We start from the raw sequence: 18,874 nt of genomic DNA on the forward strand, positions 1-18,874 counted from the left end.
GCCTAGCAACAGCCCAGCTAGGCGCGATGGAGGCCCGAAGCAGCAGGGAGCTCAAAGCCAGGAATTATTTGGAAAAACATCGGATTATGGACTTGCTGACCTATCTTACCAGCGCCCTCCTCTTTTTCCGGCCGGGTAAGTGTCTTGCAAGTGTCTTGTCTACCACTCGACTTTCCGTCCCATAGCGAGCGGTCCTCAGAAATTCCTCGTGTAGTCATCCCTCCACGCGTGCGTCTCGGGGGACGAAGGACAGCTTCCTTCCCGGATACCACCTCCCCCACTCCTCCGCAAACACTCTTTCATGCCTCTCGGCTAGTTGAGCCCTCCTGCTGCCTGGTGGGCTGCAGTCTATGGGGTCGCACAGAGTCGGACACGACTGACGCGACTTAGCAGCAGCAGCAGCAGCTGCCCGTTAACATTGTGGCTTTCAATTAAACAAGACTTAACGCAACGGCCTCTTTGTGCCTGCCTCTTGCCAAGTGTGGCGGAACTCTGGCCGGTGAGAGTTGTCGCGAGTGGAAGAGAGGCTCCGGGGTTCGGTAGTCTGGCTCCTCGCTCCATCCCTTAGTACTTTGTGACTGGGCAAGAGCCTGAACTTCTTTCCCCTCTTCTGGAAAATGGAGATTATAATAGTACCGATCTCATGGCAACGTGGAGAAGATTAAATGAACAACGTATAAATCATCCTTATGTCTGCAACCAACAGATGTTCCCAGTATTACCCCTGCCCTCAAAGAGTTTTTAATCTGGTAAAAAACAGTTGATAGGGTAGAACAGAAGGATGTTCTTGAGACAGATTTTTTCTGACATTTTTAATACACTCGATCCCCATATAAAGTTTGAATCATTCATATAAAGTTTGAATCATTTCATAATTTTTGTGTGGCCTGTAAATTTAAAATTTATGTTTAGGTGAAAATGAGTTGATGTGCTTCTCCTCAGAGTGAAGAATGGTAGTTTGCCTCATATGGAGTTTCCAAAATGCCAAAATTGCCTATTTGCTTTTGTATAAGGAAATGTAAATAGCCAACATTCCAATTTTGTCAGAAACCACCCAACCAGTATGGTCATGTATAGAGTGATCAAGTTCTTTCTAGTTGTTTTAAGACAATAAAGCAGTAAAAAACTCTGCAACAATTAAAAATAGAAAAAAAAAATTTTTAATACAAAGGAATGCACTTTTTAATGCACTGGGGAAAAGTTGCTATCAAACTAATTTTTAAAAACCTACTTTTTGAAAAAATGACTACTGTCTCTTGCTGGGTTTTGATAATAGTGGTGAAAACAATCTTTTGCTTTTAGAGGCAGGTGTGTTTGTGTGTGTGTGTGTGTGTGTGTGTGTGAAAACTTCAGAAATAGAAGTAAAACCAATAATCACCATTTTGCATACACCAAAAAGACAGTTTGCAAACCAGGAGGACTCAAACCAGAACAAGGAATGAGGCTCAGAGGTTTATTGTTAGAAAGCAGTGAATTGTGGTGAGAAGGCAGTGACTGTTTATTCTTCACAAAAATTGGTTAGAATATTAGCATCTTCGTAAATGATAGGGAATAGGTTAATGGTTACCTCATATCAAACTTGGGAAACAGTTTAAATTTTATGCTTAAACTTTCCAGAGGCAGAAGCAAGAAATGACCCAGGTCAAGTTAATGTAGAAAAAGCTAAACTAAGCTTTGCTTGCATGACTTAATTGGTTTTGTCTGTCCAGGGAATTTTTCAAGACTGGTCTCCATTTAATCTTGATTTTCAACAATCCACCTCCCCACCCTGCCTCCTTCTTTTGGTCTTTCTCTCTTTGGGCTTAAACGTATGACCAGCCAGTATTGCATTATTCTCCGTTACCCCCATTAATGTAGTCAGGCCAAAGAATCACATACACCGTTTGCATTAGTTGAGTCCTTAAGTGGGAGAGCCATGTAGTCACTGTGTTAATCTTTCACAGGGTTATTGTTGATATTGTCTGGTTGTCGGTTCCTGATGGATGCCATTTGGCACATGAGTAGCTGGCAACAGGCATTTAAGACTCGAGAGTATACAACACACTAGAGCAGTCAATATGCTAACTATAAGGAAAACAATAGCCGAGAATTGAAAAATTGTCCAGAGCAGAGATTCCCAGAAGCCAAGAATTTAACAAGTTAAATAATTCAAATGGGTTATAACTAGAAGTTTTTTAAGTTTTACCTTTCTAAATCTACCAACAGGGTTTTTTTTTTTTTTTGGATTATGTGCCATTAGTTTTAAGTTATTTATATAGGCACAGCCTGGTGTATCAGCAACCATGTAGCATCATGATCCCTCAAAACAGGATGAAGTGAAGATGTTTTATTTCAGGAGGCCAGTGTTGCAGGTGAACTTTCACCTAAATGAGGCCTCCCTGTGCTGTGAGCCATAAGGTAATTTATAATTTAACAAGAGGCATTTCTATGGAAACAAAAGAAAAAGGCTAATAGTTTGAGCAAATTATACATTCAGTTTCTGAGTTTAAGAGAGGCCATTTGAGAAAATTTTTAGATTTGAGTTTGAAGTATCTCCAGATGGTGTCATGAGACTGGCAGTTACAGTCCAATGGATTTTCCTGGCTTGCAGTTTGAATGTATCTTGTGACCTTCTGGGTGGCCACATAACAGCAGGCCTGCGGGTTGCCCACACATGAGCTGTTGTGATTTCTCTGAGGTTTATATCAAGTTGTCCAGCATATCCAAAAGATATATTCTATTTTCCTTACTACTTTTCATACACTGTTTTTTTCTTTCACCCTTATTGTTGCTAGCAGTTTTATTTTTACATATGAATTATAAATTTTAACTATTTGTAATCTTTGCTTTCCAGCGAAAACTAGGAAGCAGGCAATGGTGAACTATCAAATATTACTATCCTGTAGGGGATTAGCAAATTTATAAAGACATAATCATATTTTTTAGAGACATGGTTTTTTACTATAGTTTGTAATGTGGCAGAAGACATATTAATAGACCCAAATATCCTCTGTCTCTCTGTAAAAATTAATAAGCCAAAAGTAAGTAAACTTATGTTTAGCAGTCAATGTCTTAGTACATTATCTTCTCTGGAAATGATCTAGATATTCAATGAATGTCATTATTTAGTTTACCTTAGTATAAACTTTACATTTATTTAAAACACTTGCTTTTAACAATTATACCTGGATTATGAACATTAAGATAACCCAGGAATAATTGTTAAAAGCAAGTGTTTTAAATTGATGCTTTTGAACTGTGATTTTGGAGAAGACTCTTGAGAGTCTCTTGGCCTGCAAGGAGGTCAAACCAGTCAATCCTAAAGGAAATCAACTCTGAATATTCATTGGAAGGACTGATGCTGAAGCTGAAACTCCAATACTTTGGCCACCTGATTTGAAAACTGACTCATTGGAAAAGACCCTGATGCTGGGAAAAATTGAAGGAGGGAGGAGAAGGGGACAACAGAGGATGAGATGGTTGGATGGCATCACCGACTCGATGGACATGAGTTTGAGCAAGCTCCGGGAGCTGGTGATGGACAGGGAAGCCTGGCATGCCACAGTCCCTGGGTTTGCAAAGATTCGGACACAACTGAGCGACTGAACTGAATTGATCTTAATGTTTCTTGTTGGCAAATTCTATAACAAATAGCATCAGCTTATTTGACTAGTAAACCCAGATAGAAAAATTGTATGTTTGCCTGATATTTAATATTGACTATTCTGAGAAGACATGCTTGTTTTTATTAAACCAACAAACTTAAACAATAGCTTTTATTTATGAAAGATCATTTTATTTATTCTAGATCATGTGAACTTGAAAATCATGTTTGTTTCTATATCTCTGAGAGTTTAGGAATGCTTAATTAATAATAAGCTCTAATTTTTTTAGGGCTTCCCTGGTGGCTCATCTGGTAAAGAATCTGCCTGCAATGCAGGAGACATGGGTTCAGTCGCTGGATTGGGAAGATCGCCTGGAGAAGGGATAGGCCACCCACTGCATTCTGGCCTGGAGAATTCCATAGACTGTATAGTCCATGGGGTCACAAAGAGTCAGACACAACTGAGTGGCTTTCACACATTACATCAATTTTTTAAGCCAGTTAAATTGAATTTTTTATAAATTAATCTTGGCAGTACCATCTGAAAGTAATATAAAAATGCCACATTTACAGAGACATACATAAACATACAGGCAGACACAAACAGAGATCTCATAGCCTTCATTAAATTTTAGCCATATCTCAGGTACTGTAGGGGTTTCCATCATAGCTCAGTTGATAAAGAATCCGCCTGCAATGCAAGAGATCCTGGTTTGATTCCTGGGTCGGGAAGATCCCCTGGAGAAGGGATAGGCTACCCATTCCAGTATTCTTGAGCTTCCCTTGTGGCTCAGCTGGTAAAGAATCCACCCGCAATGTGATAGACCTGGGTTCAATCCCTGGGTTGGGAAGATCCCCTGGAGAAGGGAGAGGCTACGCACTCCAGTATTCTGGCCTGGAGAATTCCATGGACTGTATAGTCCACGGGGTCACAAAGAGTCGGACAGAACTGAGCGCCTTTCACTTTCAGGTACTGTAGGGGCCTCTCTTGTGGCTCAGTGGTAAAGAACCTGCCTGCCAGTGCAGGAGATGCGGGTTCATTCCTTGGGTTGAGAAGATCCTTTAGAGAGGGAAATGGCAACCCACTCCAGTATTCTTGCCTGGAGGATCCCGTGGACGGAGGAGCCTGGCAGGCTACAGTCCGTGGTTGCAAAAGAGTTGGACACAACTTAGCAACTAAACAACAACAACAAACAAGTATTGTAATACAAAACTCCAAAGAATAGTTGGATCCACACTGTAATTCTGACAGATAAACTAAGATTACCTGCTCACATGGCCAAAGGTTTCTCACTTAAAGATTTTTGATTTGCATGCTGCTGCTGCTAAGTCACTTCAGTCGTGTCCAACTCTGTGCGACCCCATAGACGGCAGCCCACCAGGCTCCCCTGTCCCTGGGATTCTCCAGGCAAGAACACTGGAGTGGGTTGCCATTGCCTTCTCCAGTGCATGAAAGTGAAAAGTGAAAGTGAAGTTGCTCAGTCGTATCCGACTCTTAGCAACCCGGTGGACTGCAGCCTACCAGGCTCCTCCATCCACAGGATTTTCCAGGCAAGAGTACTGGAGCGGGGTGCTATTGCCTTCTCCGGATTTGCATGCTATAAGGATCCTATTAGATTTTGGAGTCATTTTGTCTTTTAGAGGCTTCTGCATACCAACCAAAGAACACATTTCATTGTCTCTGGGAGGTTTGGGATCCTCTCTTTTAAGGGTGCCCCTTAAGTGGATTTACCTAAGTTAAAAATTTCCCACAGTAGCCACCACAGTTCCAGAAGTGCACACGTGTGCCCGCACACACACACATACACATTCACACGTGTTCCCAGTCACTCCCATCTTCCAAATAAAGTTAGAACACAATTTTGATATAATCAGTGTTCAGAATTTACATTATTAGCATTAGGCAGATATCCACAACTAATCCATGTAGTATGTTATGATTATATGTCCTTTGTTTTTTTCCCCTCAAGCTAATAATACTACATTTTAAATGTTTGCTTCAGTTTTCTGTGTAATTATCGCTAGCTCACCCATACGCTCTTTTTTCAAAAGTACAGATCTCATCTCATTACGTTCATCTCATTTACATTCATCAGATCATCACATCCCCACCTCCCCTGCTGCAGTCTGGACTGACCACTCAGCTGCCCTGCTATGCAGTAATTATCCAGGGATTTCCCTGGGATTTCTCAGGGATTTCCTGAGTGGGGAACCCAGGTCTCCCACTCGCTGCACGGGTGTGCTCTTCAGTTTCCACCCAAGCCCTCCTAATGGCAGAAAAAAGGCAACTTGTACCCTTAGCGTCTGAGACCTCATCCTGATGCTGCGTAGCAAGTTTCTTTGAAGTCACTTGTTTTACCTGAAATGAATGTTTTGTTCTCCTACAGATACATGAATGTCCTTCCTTATCCACAGTTTTGCTTTCAGCAGTTTTGGTTCCCTGCAGTAAGCTGCAGTATGAAAATATTGAATGCAAAATTTCAGAAATAAACAATTGATAAGTTGTAAATTTCACACTCTTGTGAGTAGTGCTGATGAAATCTTGAAACATCCTGCCTCAGCCTCGAATTGTCCCTTTGTCCAGCCTGTCCACCCTGAGTCACTTAGTAGCCATCTCAGTTACAGGTTGATGGTCACGGGAGTGCAGTGCTTGTGTTCAAGTCACCCTTTTTTTTACCAGAAAAAATTTACAGATTTTACTGAATACTGGACCCAAAGCACCGGACCAGTGATGCTGCCAGTTCGGATATGCCAAAGAGAAGCTATAAATGCCTCCTTTAAGTGAAAAGGTGAACATTCTCAACTTAATAAGGAAAGAAAAAAAGTCAGAGTGCTGAGGGTGCCAAGATCTTTGGTAAGAATGAATCTTCTCTCCATGAAACTGTGAAGAAGGAAAAAAAAATTCCAATTTTATTGTTGCACCTCACACTACAGAAGTTATAGCCACAGTGCATGATAAATGCTTAGTTAAGATGGAAAAGGCATTTGTTGTTCAGTCGCCAAGTCGTGTCCAACTCTTCGTGACCGCGTGGACTGTATACAGCACGCCAGGCTTCCCTGTCCCTCACCATATTCTGGAATTTGCTCAAGTTCATGTCCATTGCATTGGTTTGTATAATAAGGTATTTTGAGAGAGAACACATTCATATAACTTTTGTTATGGTGTATTGTTTAAATTGTTTAATTTTATTATTGTTGTTAATTTCTTACTCTGCCTTATTTATAAATTAAACTTTATCAGAGAAACATGTATGTATAGGAAAACACATAGAATATATAGGGCTCAGTACTATCTGCGGTTTCAGACATCTACCAGGGGTCTTGGAATGTATTCTCCATGGATAGATAAGGGGGAAACATCATATATCCATTTCTTTTTCACTTTTTAAAAAAATATATTTTGTAGATTTTTTGGCTCTGCTGGGTCTTCATTGCTGTGCCTGAGCTTTCCTAGTTACAGAGAATGGGGGCACTCTCTAGATGTGCTGCACAGGCTTCTCACTGCGGTGGCTCCTCTTGTTGTGGAGCACAGGCTCTAGGTGCATGGGCTTTAGTAGCTGCAGAACGTGGACTCAGTAGTTACCGTTCCCAGGCTTTGGAGCACAGGCTTAGCTGTTGTGGTGCACGGCCTTAGTTGCCCAGTGGCATGTGGGATCTTCCTAGATCAGCAGTTGAACTGGTGTCCCCTGCATTGCCAGGTGGACTCTTAACCTCTTGGCCACGAGGAAAGCCGCTCCGTTTCTTAATATGTTTCTTATTATTCACTGTTGTAAGAATGATGCTCCTATGATAGTGAATAAGAAGAAGCATATTTACTATTGTATGAATAATGCTCGGGCTTCCTTGGTGGCTCAGATGGTACAGAATCCGCCTGCAATGCAGACCTGGGTTCAATCCCTGGGTGGGGAAGATCCCCTGGAGAAGGGAATGGCAACCCACTTCAGCATTCTTGCCTGGAGAATCCCATGGACAGAGCAGACTGGTGGGCTACAGTCCATGGTGTCACAAAGAGTCGAAGATGACTGAGCAACTTACACACATATGAATGATGCTCAGAAAGAAACGATGTATCTTTATCTTGGATTTTTGCAAAGCTCCTGGCATTATGATATGTATCTCAGTTTGAAAACCTTGGAATTGTAAGGGAGTTATGGAAAATAAGACAGGACAGTGTGGCTGGGCTATTACTGTTGTGACAACACATCCATGATCCCAAGTCCTTGATCCTCAAATTCTAGAATCTCTGAAAGCCAGATTTTCATAACTCATTTAACAGCCAAATCTGACATAACCTGAATCATTTGGTAAGAAAATCTGGCCTTTCCTAGGATGTATTGGGAAATACAGCCTCTAACTGGGCAGCCCTTCCCAGTGGCAATTCTATGCTGTGGGAGGAGGGAGTGTACCTTTTTAGGGGATAGCATTAAAGAAATCAGAATTTTTTTAAAGGAGTAGTTACCCAGGTGAGAGCTACTGTTTGGAAGTGGTGACGATAGGATGAATTTGAGAACTATTGATAAAGACTTGGGAGAGATCCTCATGACTGACTAGGTTTGGGTATAGCAAATGCTTCTTGTGTGAGTTAAGTGTGGTAGAGGCCAGGAGCTGTGGAAGCACACTGCATAGGTTTATACCGACTGTGTGGCCTTGAGCAAGTGACACTTGGGAGGAGGAAATGAAGTTAGCCACAGAAAATGCTTAGTGTAGTACCAGGCACATAGTAAGGCTCAGTAAATACTATTAGTATTACAATGTTGAACTTGAAGTTTGTGTCCCTTGAAGAACTGTCATCATCAACTGACATTTATGTAATTTAAGTGGTTAGTAACATTTGGCTCTTCCCTTTGTGTTTTAAAAAAATTTTTATCTTATTATATATACTTCTGTTACAAGCATTTTTCAAAACATTTTTAGAAGCAGGTGGAGTATAAATTATAGATTCCAAATATGGTGGTGCTAGTGGTAAAGAACCCGCTTGCCAATGCAAGAGATGTAGGAGACCCGGTTCGATTCCTGGGTTGGGAAGATCCCCTGGAGGAGGAAATGGCAACTCACTCCAATATTCTTGCCTGGAGAATCCCATGGACAGAGGAGCCTGGCAGGCCACAGTCCATGGGGTTGCAAAGAGTTGGACGTGACTAAAGCGACTTTGCACTGTTGTAAGCATTTTCAAAACATTTTTAGAAGCAGATAAGAGTATAAATTATGGATTCCAAATATAAGCATTATAGCACCCCATGTAGTCTAAAGGATACACAGCAACAAATCTTCATCAAAGTAACACAGTAAGTTCCATCAGCATTGTTTATTCTATCCTTAAAACGAAATATAATGAACTGAAATTCAAACATAGGTGTTTTCTGATTTTGAAATAGTTAAGAAAGAAATGACATAGATTGCATATGTGATTGCGTTAGTAACCTATTTGCTGCTATAGTGTATTCAAAGTTGCACCAAAAGGCACTATATTAGATTAAAAGTTCACCTACTTCTATTTTCAACACACAAATTCCAAGGAGGAAAATACATGGAGGAGAAACCTATGTAATTAAGAGAGATTTAAAAAAATAACCTATCACAGTGAGTGGACTTTATTTGATTACTGATTTTTAAAGAGCATTTATAATTTATGAAATTTGTGAGACAACTGGAAATTTGCATAATGTCTGGCTATTTGAGAATGTTAAGAATTTTGTTGGATGCGTAAATTGTACCGAGATGACAGTATTGTAGTAACATGGAAAAGAAAAAGGAGTCCCTCTTCAAACAAATGGTGTTGGGAAAAATGAGTAACCACATGCAGAAAAAGAAGACTGGACCCCTGTCTTAAGACCATTCACATAAATGAACTTGAAATGGATTAAAGACTTAAACCTGAGACATGATACTGTAAAATTCCTAGAAGAAAACATAGGGAAGAAGCTCTTCGACAATGGTCTTGGCAACGACTTCTGGATATGAATGACACCAAAAACACAAACAACAAATGCCAATATCAACAAGGAGATTAAATTAAACTGAAAAACTTCTGCACAGGGAATTCCCTGCCAGTCCAGCAGTTGTGACTCAGCACTGTCACTTCCAGGGACCCAGATTTGATCCCTGGGTTGAGGAAAAAGATTCCATAAGCCACATGGCACAGCCAAAACAAAAAGCGGAAGGTCTTCTGCACAGCAAAAGAAACAAGCGACAAAATGAAAAGGCAGTCTGTGGAATGGGAGACAATTTTTGCAGATCATATATATGATAACAACTTGATTTAAAATGGGCAGAGGAACTGAATAGACATTTTTCCTAAGAAAGACATCCAAAGGGCAACAGATGCATGAAAAGATGCTCTGTATATTACAAATCATCAGGGGAATGCAAGTTAAAACCTCAATAAGGTATCAATTCACACCTGTTAGAACAGCTGTCATGGGTGGATCCTGAGGACATTGGACTAAGTGAAATAAGTCAGAGAAAGACAAATACTGTATGGTATCACTTAAATGTGGAATCTAAAAAAGCCAAACTTATAAAAACAGAGAGTAGAATGGTGGTTACCAGAAGCTGGCAGGGGAGGGACAGGAGAGATGTTGTTTAAGGGTGCAAACTTGTAACTAGTAGATAACTATAATAAGTCCTGGAGATCTAATGCACAGCATAGTAATTACAGAGAACAATGCTGTATTATAAGCATTAAACTTGCTAAGAGACTAGATCTTAATTATTCCCATCACAAAAAAGCAGTGCTCACTGTGTGATGTGATAGAAACATTAACTGGTACTACCATAGCAATCCTCCTGCAGCTTAAATGTACAACACCAACAAGTTGCACACTTATACAATGTCAATTATATCTCAACCAAAAAGAGGGGGTTCTAATCTTTTAGAAATGCACACTTAAACACTCCCTAATGAGAGATGATTACTGCGATTCACTTCAACATCAACACAGGAAGAGGGAACTAGATGGGATCATGGTAAAATAAGACCAGCCATGAAATGTAACAGTTGAAGCTGGTGATGAGATCATTATACTTTGTACTTTTATAGATGTATGAAATTCTTAATGGCTTCAGTTTTCTTCTTTTAAGAATCTGTCTCCCAGGATTGAATGCAATGATGAGCAGGTGAGGCATTCCTCTTCTGAGCCACACCATATTTGTACTTCTTTTAGCTTTATTATCATCGCTCCCCTGCAGTATTTCTGCAGAGTGAATTGATCTTGATTTTTTATATTTAACATTGTTTAGATGAGAGACAGCCTATGTATCTAAAATACTGCCCTTATATTAGGATTGAACATTTATGCTTCCTAACTGGAGGATTATGTTAACCTAAATGGTTGTTTTCGAAAGTCTATTCTTGACCCTGTCTTTTAGTTGATCTTCTTTCCTATGTCATGCTGTTCCACTTGGGGGTTTTCAACTCTCACTGTAAATCAGAGTCACTTGAGGACTTTTTTTTTTAATGCACAAATCTAATCTCTGGACATTTTTTTTTTTCTGTCTTTGGTTCCATCTCTTGATTTTTATTTTTTTAAATTATGAAAGTATAATAACATTTATAGGAGACTTGGAAAATATAAAACAAGGTTACATATAGTTCTACTATAACAATTATTAAGTAGATGAATTTAGTTGAGAGTTTTCATATCAAACTCTCAGAAATTACTAGAATGAATATACAGAGAAGTAGAAGGATACAGTAGACCTGAATGGACATTTTTATTCAATCATCTGGAGTAGAGCACTTGTATATATAATTAATTGTTCAATGTCTTGCCTTTCCTGTAAGCAAGGCCGATATTCCCAGTGCCTAGCACAGTACTTCAAACATAGGTATTTAGTAATTGTTACATGACTATTTCCATTTATGACAGACATATTTTAATTTCTTATCAGAAAGCATTGGAACTGTTCTTTTACAGAAAGACCAAGAGAGTATTTAATATCTGTATTGGAACGGCTGAGAATTGCCAAGCTATCAGGCGTGGCTCTCCCTTTCTTTATGGATAACTCTAACATTGCATCTATGTTTGAGATGCTGGACTCCTCGAATAAAGGATCCATATCATTCGTACAGTATAAAGAAGGTCAGTATCTTTTACAAACTGAGGTAATAATTTGTAGTTATTACATAAGTTTCCCTAGCTGAAACTAATTCTCACTTTGTAAAGTTTTCTTTTTTCTTATTCTCTTATAGCACTAAAAACCCTGGGTCTGTGTACTGAAGGTGAAGTTTTAAAAGATGATGGACATGGAGTAACTTTTGAACAATTCAGGAATGAAGTGTAAGCTTATTTTTAAGTGACTTTATTTTATGTAAATAATGTGGCATGATGTTGACGTACAATTAATACATTTTAAAACAGAGGGTCGTGCCTTTTGATAGAAGCATTTCATTCCCTGGAAACTTTCAGCTTTCTATCTAGAAAGTGAGGACAGGGAGGGCTGACAGCAGTCTCTAAGCCTGCGGGGAGGGAAGGAAGGGGATGCTGGGGTAAGGAGGTTCCAGAGGCCACTTTTATTCTGTTCTCAATGGGAACCCCCAGAAGTTCTCAGAGAATGAGATAGAGAAGCCCTAATTAGCCAGAGGAACTAACAGAAAAGCTTTAAGCGCAATATACTAGTTGGAAAATCTCTGTATATAGAGTAATGAAATTTTTCTCAAAATGATTTCTCACAAAATAAGTGTTTATCAGCAGTACAGGCTGCATGCCAGCCTGACAGTTTTGGATCTGAGGTATTAAAGCATGAATAGTATTAACTAAATGCTAAGTCAGGAAATAAAAACCATGCGAATGAAACTACTTACAGAAAGAAGCCTTTAGCTAAGCTAGCTCAATTTGTGTAAAAGTCTAATTTAACACAGTCCAAGGCCAAGGAAAAGCTGGAAGAAAGTTTTAAGATTCTCATCTCATTAATTACATAGATATTCAACAAAAAATACTTAATTACATTCCCTACCTCAGAGAAGATGGTAGCAGCACAATGCTCTAGTTAAAATGTTTCATCCACAAACCAAAGGTTGCCCACTGTCACGTGGAATGGAGCTAGGAAGTATTCTAAATAGAAAGACATTTATGGAAAGAGAGCAAATTCTATTTCAGTCACCATCTCTTGTGTTTTCTTATGGGAAACAGTGAATTTCCAAACTAGATACAGGAACTTCATACATTTTAAAGTGATTTTTTAAAAAATTTTATGTTAGATTACCTGCAACAGTCTTCTCTAACTGGCAAAAGAAATTAAAAGTTGACTGTAATTTATTATCTCTGCTCCTGTATTTTATTCAAAGACATATTCACTGTGTATATTTGTAAATGGAATTACTCTGAGTTTTCGTAGCCTCTGAGCTTTTTGTTTTTGTTTTCTTAGGAACAAGAGGACTCAGGAAATATGGTCAGCATTTTAATAACACTCTAAGTCCCAGATAATAAATGATTCTATGAAGTTTTCAGTTGTCCAGTCTCATTAATTCAGAACTTCAGCATATTAACTTGAAATCCAACTGGCTTCCTTTTTGTTTAAACAACAAAAACCAAAAATCCAAAACGAGAAAAGACCCTTTATTTTCCAGTGTTAGGCCAGTTTGTCCTCAAATTAAGCAGAATCTCAACATCTTGCTGAGCCAGTTTATAAATCCCAACTTCGTTTAGTGCCGCTGTGGCAGGAGGTTGCCCTGAAGCTGACTGTAGGACGTCTCTGAGAAGTAAGGCAGAACCAACATTCAAATTCAAAAGAATGCAGGCTTCTTTTACACTGTTTAAAAAAAAAGAGCAGGAAGGAAATGAGACCTCCATTATCTACATCATCCCATATTGTCCTGTAATGATGTCATTTGGAAAAACTAAACAGCTACCCTGCACTGCCACATCATAAGCCCTCTATAAAACTATAGATTAACTATTTGGCTCTTTCAACATGTGTTGACTGTATATCTACAGACTTTATATTTCATTAGATTGCTATAAGGTAAAAGGATCATTGTTTTAACACATATTCATTACTTCCCTAAATATGATATTTGATACTAACAGTATATTAAATGTAGGTAAAACTTAGGATATGGGAAAAGAGAAAATTAAGGGAAAAAAAAATAAGCAGATAGGCATACAGAATATTAAAACAAAAAAAAGCAGAAATAAGTATCATACTAAAATGAGCAAAAAACCTTTCCTTTTATATGTTTAAAAGGAATACTTCATAATCTCAAAAATCTAAATAAGTTTTACACCAATTTCTAAAAATACTTCTAAGAATTCTTCATATATCATGTTAGTTATACTTAGAACCGAAACTAGTATCAAATGTTTAAGAAAACAAATTTTAATTTTTCTTCAGGCCTGGCCTGTTGTTCAGTACTAAACATTTTAAATTTCTTCTATTTATTCAATATGGCAGGAGTGCATTTGCTTTCATATTCTATTTATTTCCAAATAATAAGCATTAAACCAAGTGTTAGAAAACAAAGCTCAACATATAATTTATATCCAGCTCTGGCCAACTTTTGGAGGTTATGGGTCATATTTTATCATCACATCTTATGACTATTTTAAGTTGTTAATTGATGCTATGTATACTTAACATCACTGGAATCTTAAAGCTGTTTAAAAAGTAAACAACCTCCTCTAACAATTTGATAACATCAAAGTTAATTGTTAAATATTGTGCTTACTGTTTAAAATAATTTTCTGGCCTCTTGCAATAGTGAGAAAACAAAGGGAAAAGATTCCGAGTCATGTCAAAGTGCAGCTGAGCAGCTCCTCCTTCATTGAAGTGATTGGCAAGAATTATCTGAAAAAAAGGACAATTCATATAGGAGTTGCCTTTATCATCACAGCCCAAAATACAGTCTGCTCTTACTTACTTCTTGATAGATGTATATGTCCAGCTTCTCTACAAGCATTTGCCAGAAAACTTTAAATAGGGAGAAGCAAAGCTGCTGTTCTAATTGAAGTAAACGGTCTCGTAAAGTAAGCAGTAAGGGGCAAGCTGAACTGGACAGGGACATCACCGCCTGTTCAGACTGCGATGGCAAGGACAACCACCTAGAAAAAGCAGAAACAGCACTGTCTGCAGCATATTAATTTTTATTATGAAATTTTTCATCATTCTGTATGTTTAAGATTTTTTAATTATTTTAAATCTGGGGAAGTACACTGTCCTGGGGCATTCTGGATAAGAAAAAGTGTACAGCCCAACATTAAAAGTGCTCTCAGAAAATAAATGTACCTGTTTGTTTATTTTATGTTATTTTATTTTTGGCCATGCTTCACAGCTTGTAGGATCTTAGCTCCCTGACCAGGGACTGAACCCAGGCCTCAGCAGTGAAAGGCCCAAGTCCTAACCACTGGATGGCCAGGGAGTTCCCTGTACCTATGTTTATACTTTTTGCTTCCCTTGTGATTCAGCTGGTAAAGAATCCGCCTGCAATGCAGGAGACCCCGGTTCAATTCCTGGGTCAGGAAGATCCACTGGAGAAGGGATAGGCTACTCACACCAGTATTCTTGGGCTTCCCTGGTGGCTCAGCTGGTTAAGAATCTTCCTGCAATACAGGAGACCTGGGTTTGATCCCTGGGTTGGGAAGATCCCCTGGAGAAGGGAAAGGCTACCCACTCCAGTATTCTGGCCTGGAGAATTCCATGGACTGTATAGTCCATGGGGTAGCAGAGAGTCAGATACAACTGAGCAACTTACAGTTTCTTTCATGTTTATACTTTAGTTCTCAATGAAATACTCTTTATTTAAGGAGGATGATAAATTTGTAAACCTCCAAATTTAACATGACTTACTGATATAAAACAGTTAAAATATAAAATGCCTAACATTTAAGACATCAGTTAATTTTACACTGTGAATTTCAGCAAAACAACAGAGACTATTGACACTTCTAAACTGATAAGTGCTCTGTGTGACACGGCTGTGCTAGGACAGACACCGCCTGTGCTCAAGGAAGCCACCGTCTGGGGGAGGTAACAGACATCACAAGGAATCGTTGACAGTGACTCCACTACAGTGCAGGCATGCACAGGTACTACAGCAACACCTTGCTTTGTCAGTGGGTGACAGGCTAGGCCATTTAACCGCGTATCAGACACCACCTCTCTGGATTTACAGCCACATCTGAAGGTTAAGTTATTATCCATTTATTCTGATTAAGACTGTCAAAACATATTTTAGAAAGATTTCCATCAAAAACAGTTAAAAGTTGGGAGTGCAAAAGGCCAAACTCCGTGCTACCTACAGACACTTTGGAAATCTGACTGCATGTTATCTGTTAACTTTTATAAACTGGAGTTGAGAGCTGACTTATAAGAAAATACAGAGGACTTACCTCTCTTTTTTATACAGTTTTGCAGCATCTTTAACTTCTCTAAAAACATGGTCTACTTGCCGGGTCAGCATGTCATGCTTTAAACGCTCTAACAGGTTAATCATGTCATCGAAGACAGAGCTTTCCATGGAGGCTAGCTGTCCTAGCTGCAGTTTACTTAAAGTGTTATTCTCTGCAAAGACTTCCAATGCTGCTTGTTGAAGTTGTAAGAAGAACTGAAAGCAAAAATATGTTAACATGTTGAAGATACTTTTTTTTTAACATCTTGAGATCTAACTCATATATAACTCATTCATTTAAAGTATACAATCTCTTGGTTAAGACTCTGCCCTACCACTGCAGGGGGCACGGATTTGATCTCTGGTTAAGGAACTAAGATAACACATTCTGTGCAGTGTGGCCAAAAAATAAACAAACAGTTCAGGGGCGTTCCATACACTCAGAGTTGTGTGTCTATCAGCAGTCGGTTTTACAATGTTTTCATTACCCTAGAAAGAAATCCCACACTCTGCCATCGTCTCCCATTGTCCTCCTCACCCCCCACCCCCACCCCTAGGCAACCACTCATCTTCTATCTCTAGATCCGCCTGTTGGTGTTGCGGACATTTCATACAAATGGACTCATATCATCTATGATTCTTTGTAACTGGCTGCTTTCACTTGGTATAATGTTTCAAGGTTCAACCATGTTGTAATATGTATCAGTATTTCATTCCTTTTTGTGGCCAAATGATATTCTATTTATCCATTCATTAGTTGACAGACATTTGGGCTTGTTTCTACTTTTTGTCTTTTATGAATAATATTTCTATGATCATTTGTGTACAAGTTTCTGTGCAGATAAATGTTTTCCTTTCTCTTGGACATATACCGAGGAGAACTGCAGGATCATATAGTAATTCTATATTTAACCTTTTGAGGAATTGCCAAACTATTTTCCAAAATATAGTTTTGGAAAGCCACTCTACCACTTTACATTCCTATTGGTTGTGTAGGAGGGTACAAATTTCTCCATGCTGTGCTTATAAATGATACTATATTATTATTATTATGGCCAATCTAGTTTGTATGCAGTGGTTTTGATTTGCATTCCCCTAATGGCTAATCGCATCTTTTTGAGACACAGATTGATAGCTGTAGTAAACCTAACACATACATGAGTTAAAAGAATTAAAATATAATTTTTTTTACAGTGCTATTTTAGGTAGAATTAATATTCTTCTTTCTGCCTTATAGGAAAATAACACTGTGGATAATTAGTAAAACATTAAAAACCAAAAACCTAAATGTCTATTAGTAGGGGACTGAGCATGGCTACTAGGAATTGTTCAGAGATGACGTGTGAGAGCCCGCCTTGGCATCTCTGCTGAAGCTGTCAGGGTAGTAGCACTGTCCTTTTGAGATTGTTCATGGGCCGTGGGAGCCTAGAGCCACCTATGGCCACATTTACCAGAGCCTGCCTATGAGTGAAGCCAGAAATGAACACCTTTAGAGCAGCCATGCCTAATCCTTCCAGTTACACAAACAAGTTCCTCACCTCACCCAAATCAGGCCAGCATTAATCTGGGTTTCTGCCACCTATGACTGAAAAACTCCTAATTCTGAATGGGCTGGATATGTCAGGCTTGGCACAATCTGGCAATGGTCAGACAGCTGTTAGTAGAGGATCTAATGAATGGAAGCCGAACTCTGTCTACTCTTCCTATTTTCAGGTAATTCAAGGGCTTATATGACTTTTATTTAGAGTATTCACAACCTGAAGGACTATGAATGTGGTTAAATGATATTTGGTGTTAAACAGAATTTGTACCATAATAACATACCAGACACAAAGTTCATTCATGATTTGAAGAGTCAACTCTAAAATTTGATTATTTCTCTGTTGACAGAAGGAACCAGTTAATTCAATATCAGAATATTAATTTTCTAAGGACAGGGATGATGGCCAATTCATCTCCATTAACCGACTACAGAGTTAATGATGTTCCACAAATATTTCACTGAAGCTAAAAATGTGCCCCTGAATGAGTCTCTTATTAAAGCATTGGCACAAGAAGCAATGACTGTTTTACGAAAAAGCTAAGCAGAAAATGGAGCACTGTGGGGGTTGGTGGGGGTGAGTGAATAAAGCACCTACTAAAATTAGGAACATGACACACAAAAGTCCATAATGAATGAATGTATTCTGACTAGGTGACTTTATAAAGACAAATGCATTGATCATTACATTCTACTAATACTCATTTTATGAAATAATTATTTTCCTTGCTCAGCAGAATGATATCATGCACATCTATTTCAGTTAACATTTCTGTAAAAAAGTCTTTAAATAATTACCAAGTCCCAGCCAAAAGACCCAGATTAAAATAAATTATGATTGTGTTTATCAGGTATTTATCTTGTTTACATCTATTATTAGTATATTTGTTTCCTGTTTTTTGGCTGATTATCCTAGATTTAAGATAAAGACTTTCATTTTGTTTTTCTCTCACAGTAAAGGAATACATTTTTTTCTATATGATGTGCTAGCAGTATAGTATAATATGTTGTTATAAATTCATAGTATATTGGGACCACCTCGATGCTCCAGTGGTTGAGATGCCATACTTCCAATGCAGGAGGTGTAGGGTCAATCCCTGGTCGAGGAACTAGGATCCCCGCATACCACGCTGCTTTTTTAAAAAGGGATTCTTATCTTTTAGAGATACATATGGAAACATTTACCATGAAATATATCTGAGAACTACTTCAAAATAATTCTGCATAAGTAGTAGAAGAAAGGCTTAATGAAACAAAATTGGTACTAGAAGATGGGTGATAGGCATATGGGAGTTCATTTTACCATTCTATTTACTCTTGAGTATGTTTCAAAAAAAAACAAAATATTACACAATATTTTAATGTATGAAATATTTAGGTTAAAAATGTTTTTATTTTTATGACTCTTCATAATTTGTCGTGTTTG

The 18,874-nt window shown here is 38.5% G+C and overlaps 2 protein-coding genes across 4 annotated transcripts in view; one reads left to right on the forward strand and one right to left on the reverse strand.

Annotated features, from left to right (window-relative positions):
* LOC102170111 (EF-hand calcium-binding domain-containing protein 10) lies at nt 1–13,027 on the forward strand. Its single transcript, XM_005679117.3, has 4 exons — nt 1–135; nt 11,500–11,664; nt 11,775–11,862; nt 12,950–13,027. Exons 1-4 carry the CDS (start codon nt 27–29, stop codon nt 12,984–12,986), a joined length of 399 nt encoding a protein of 132 aa, XP_005679174.1. The 5' UTR covers nt 1–26; the 3' UTR covers nt 12,987–13,027.
* Nucleotides 12,758–18,874, reverse strand: part of RINT1 (RAD50 interactor 1) — a 23,333-nt gene continuing 17,216 nt past the window's right edge. For 2 of the 3 annotated variants that reach the window (XM_005679120.2, XM_005679119.3), the window contains exons 12-15: nt 15,910–16,124; nt 14,442–14,622; nt 14,250–14,368; nt 12,758–13,333 (exon numbers count right to left, since the gene is read on the reverse strand). In XM_005679120.2, the coding sequence (XP_005679177.2) occupies nt 13,141–13,333; nt 14,250–14,368; nt 14,442–14,622; nt 15,910–16,124 (708 nt within the window). In that variant the 3' untranslated portion in view covers nt 12,758–13,140. The remainder of the gene's footprint in view (nt 13,334–14,249; nt 14,369–14,441; nt 14,623–15,909; nt 16,125–18,874) is intronic. The other variant, XM_018047242.1, reaches the window with a different exon arrangement.

Source organism: Capra hircus, chromosome 4 (genome assembly GCF_001704415.2).
Source record: "Capra hircus breed San Clemente chromosome 4, ASM170441v1, whole genome shotgun sequence".
Taxonomy (NCBI): Eukaryota; Metazoa; Chordata; class Mammalia; order Artiodactyla; family Bovidae; genus Capra; species Capra hircus.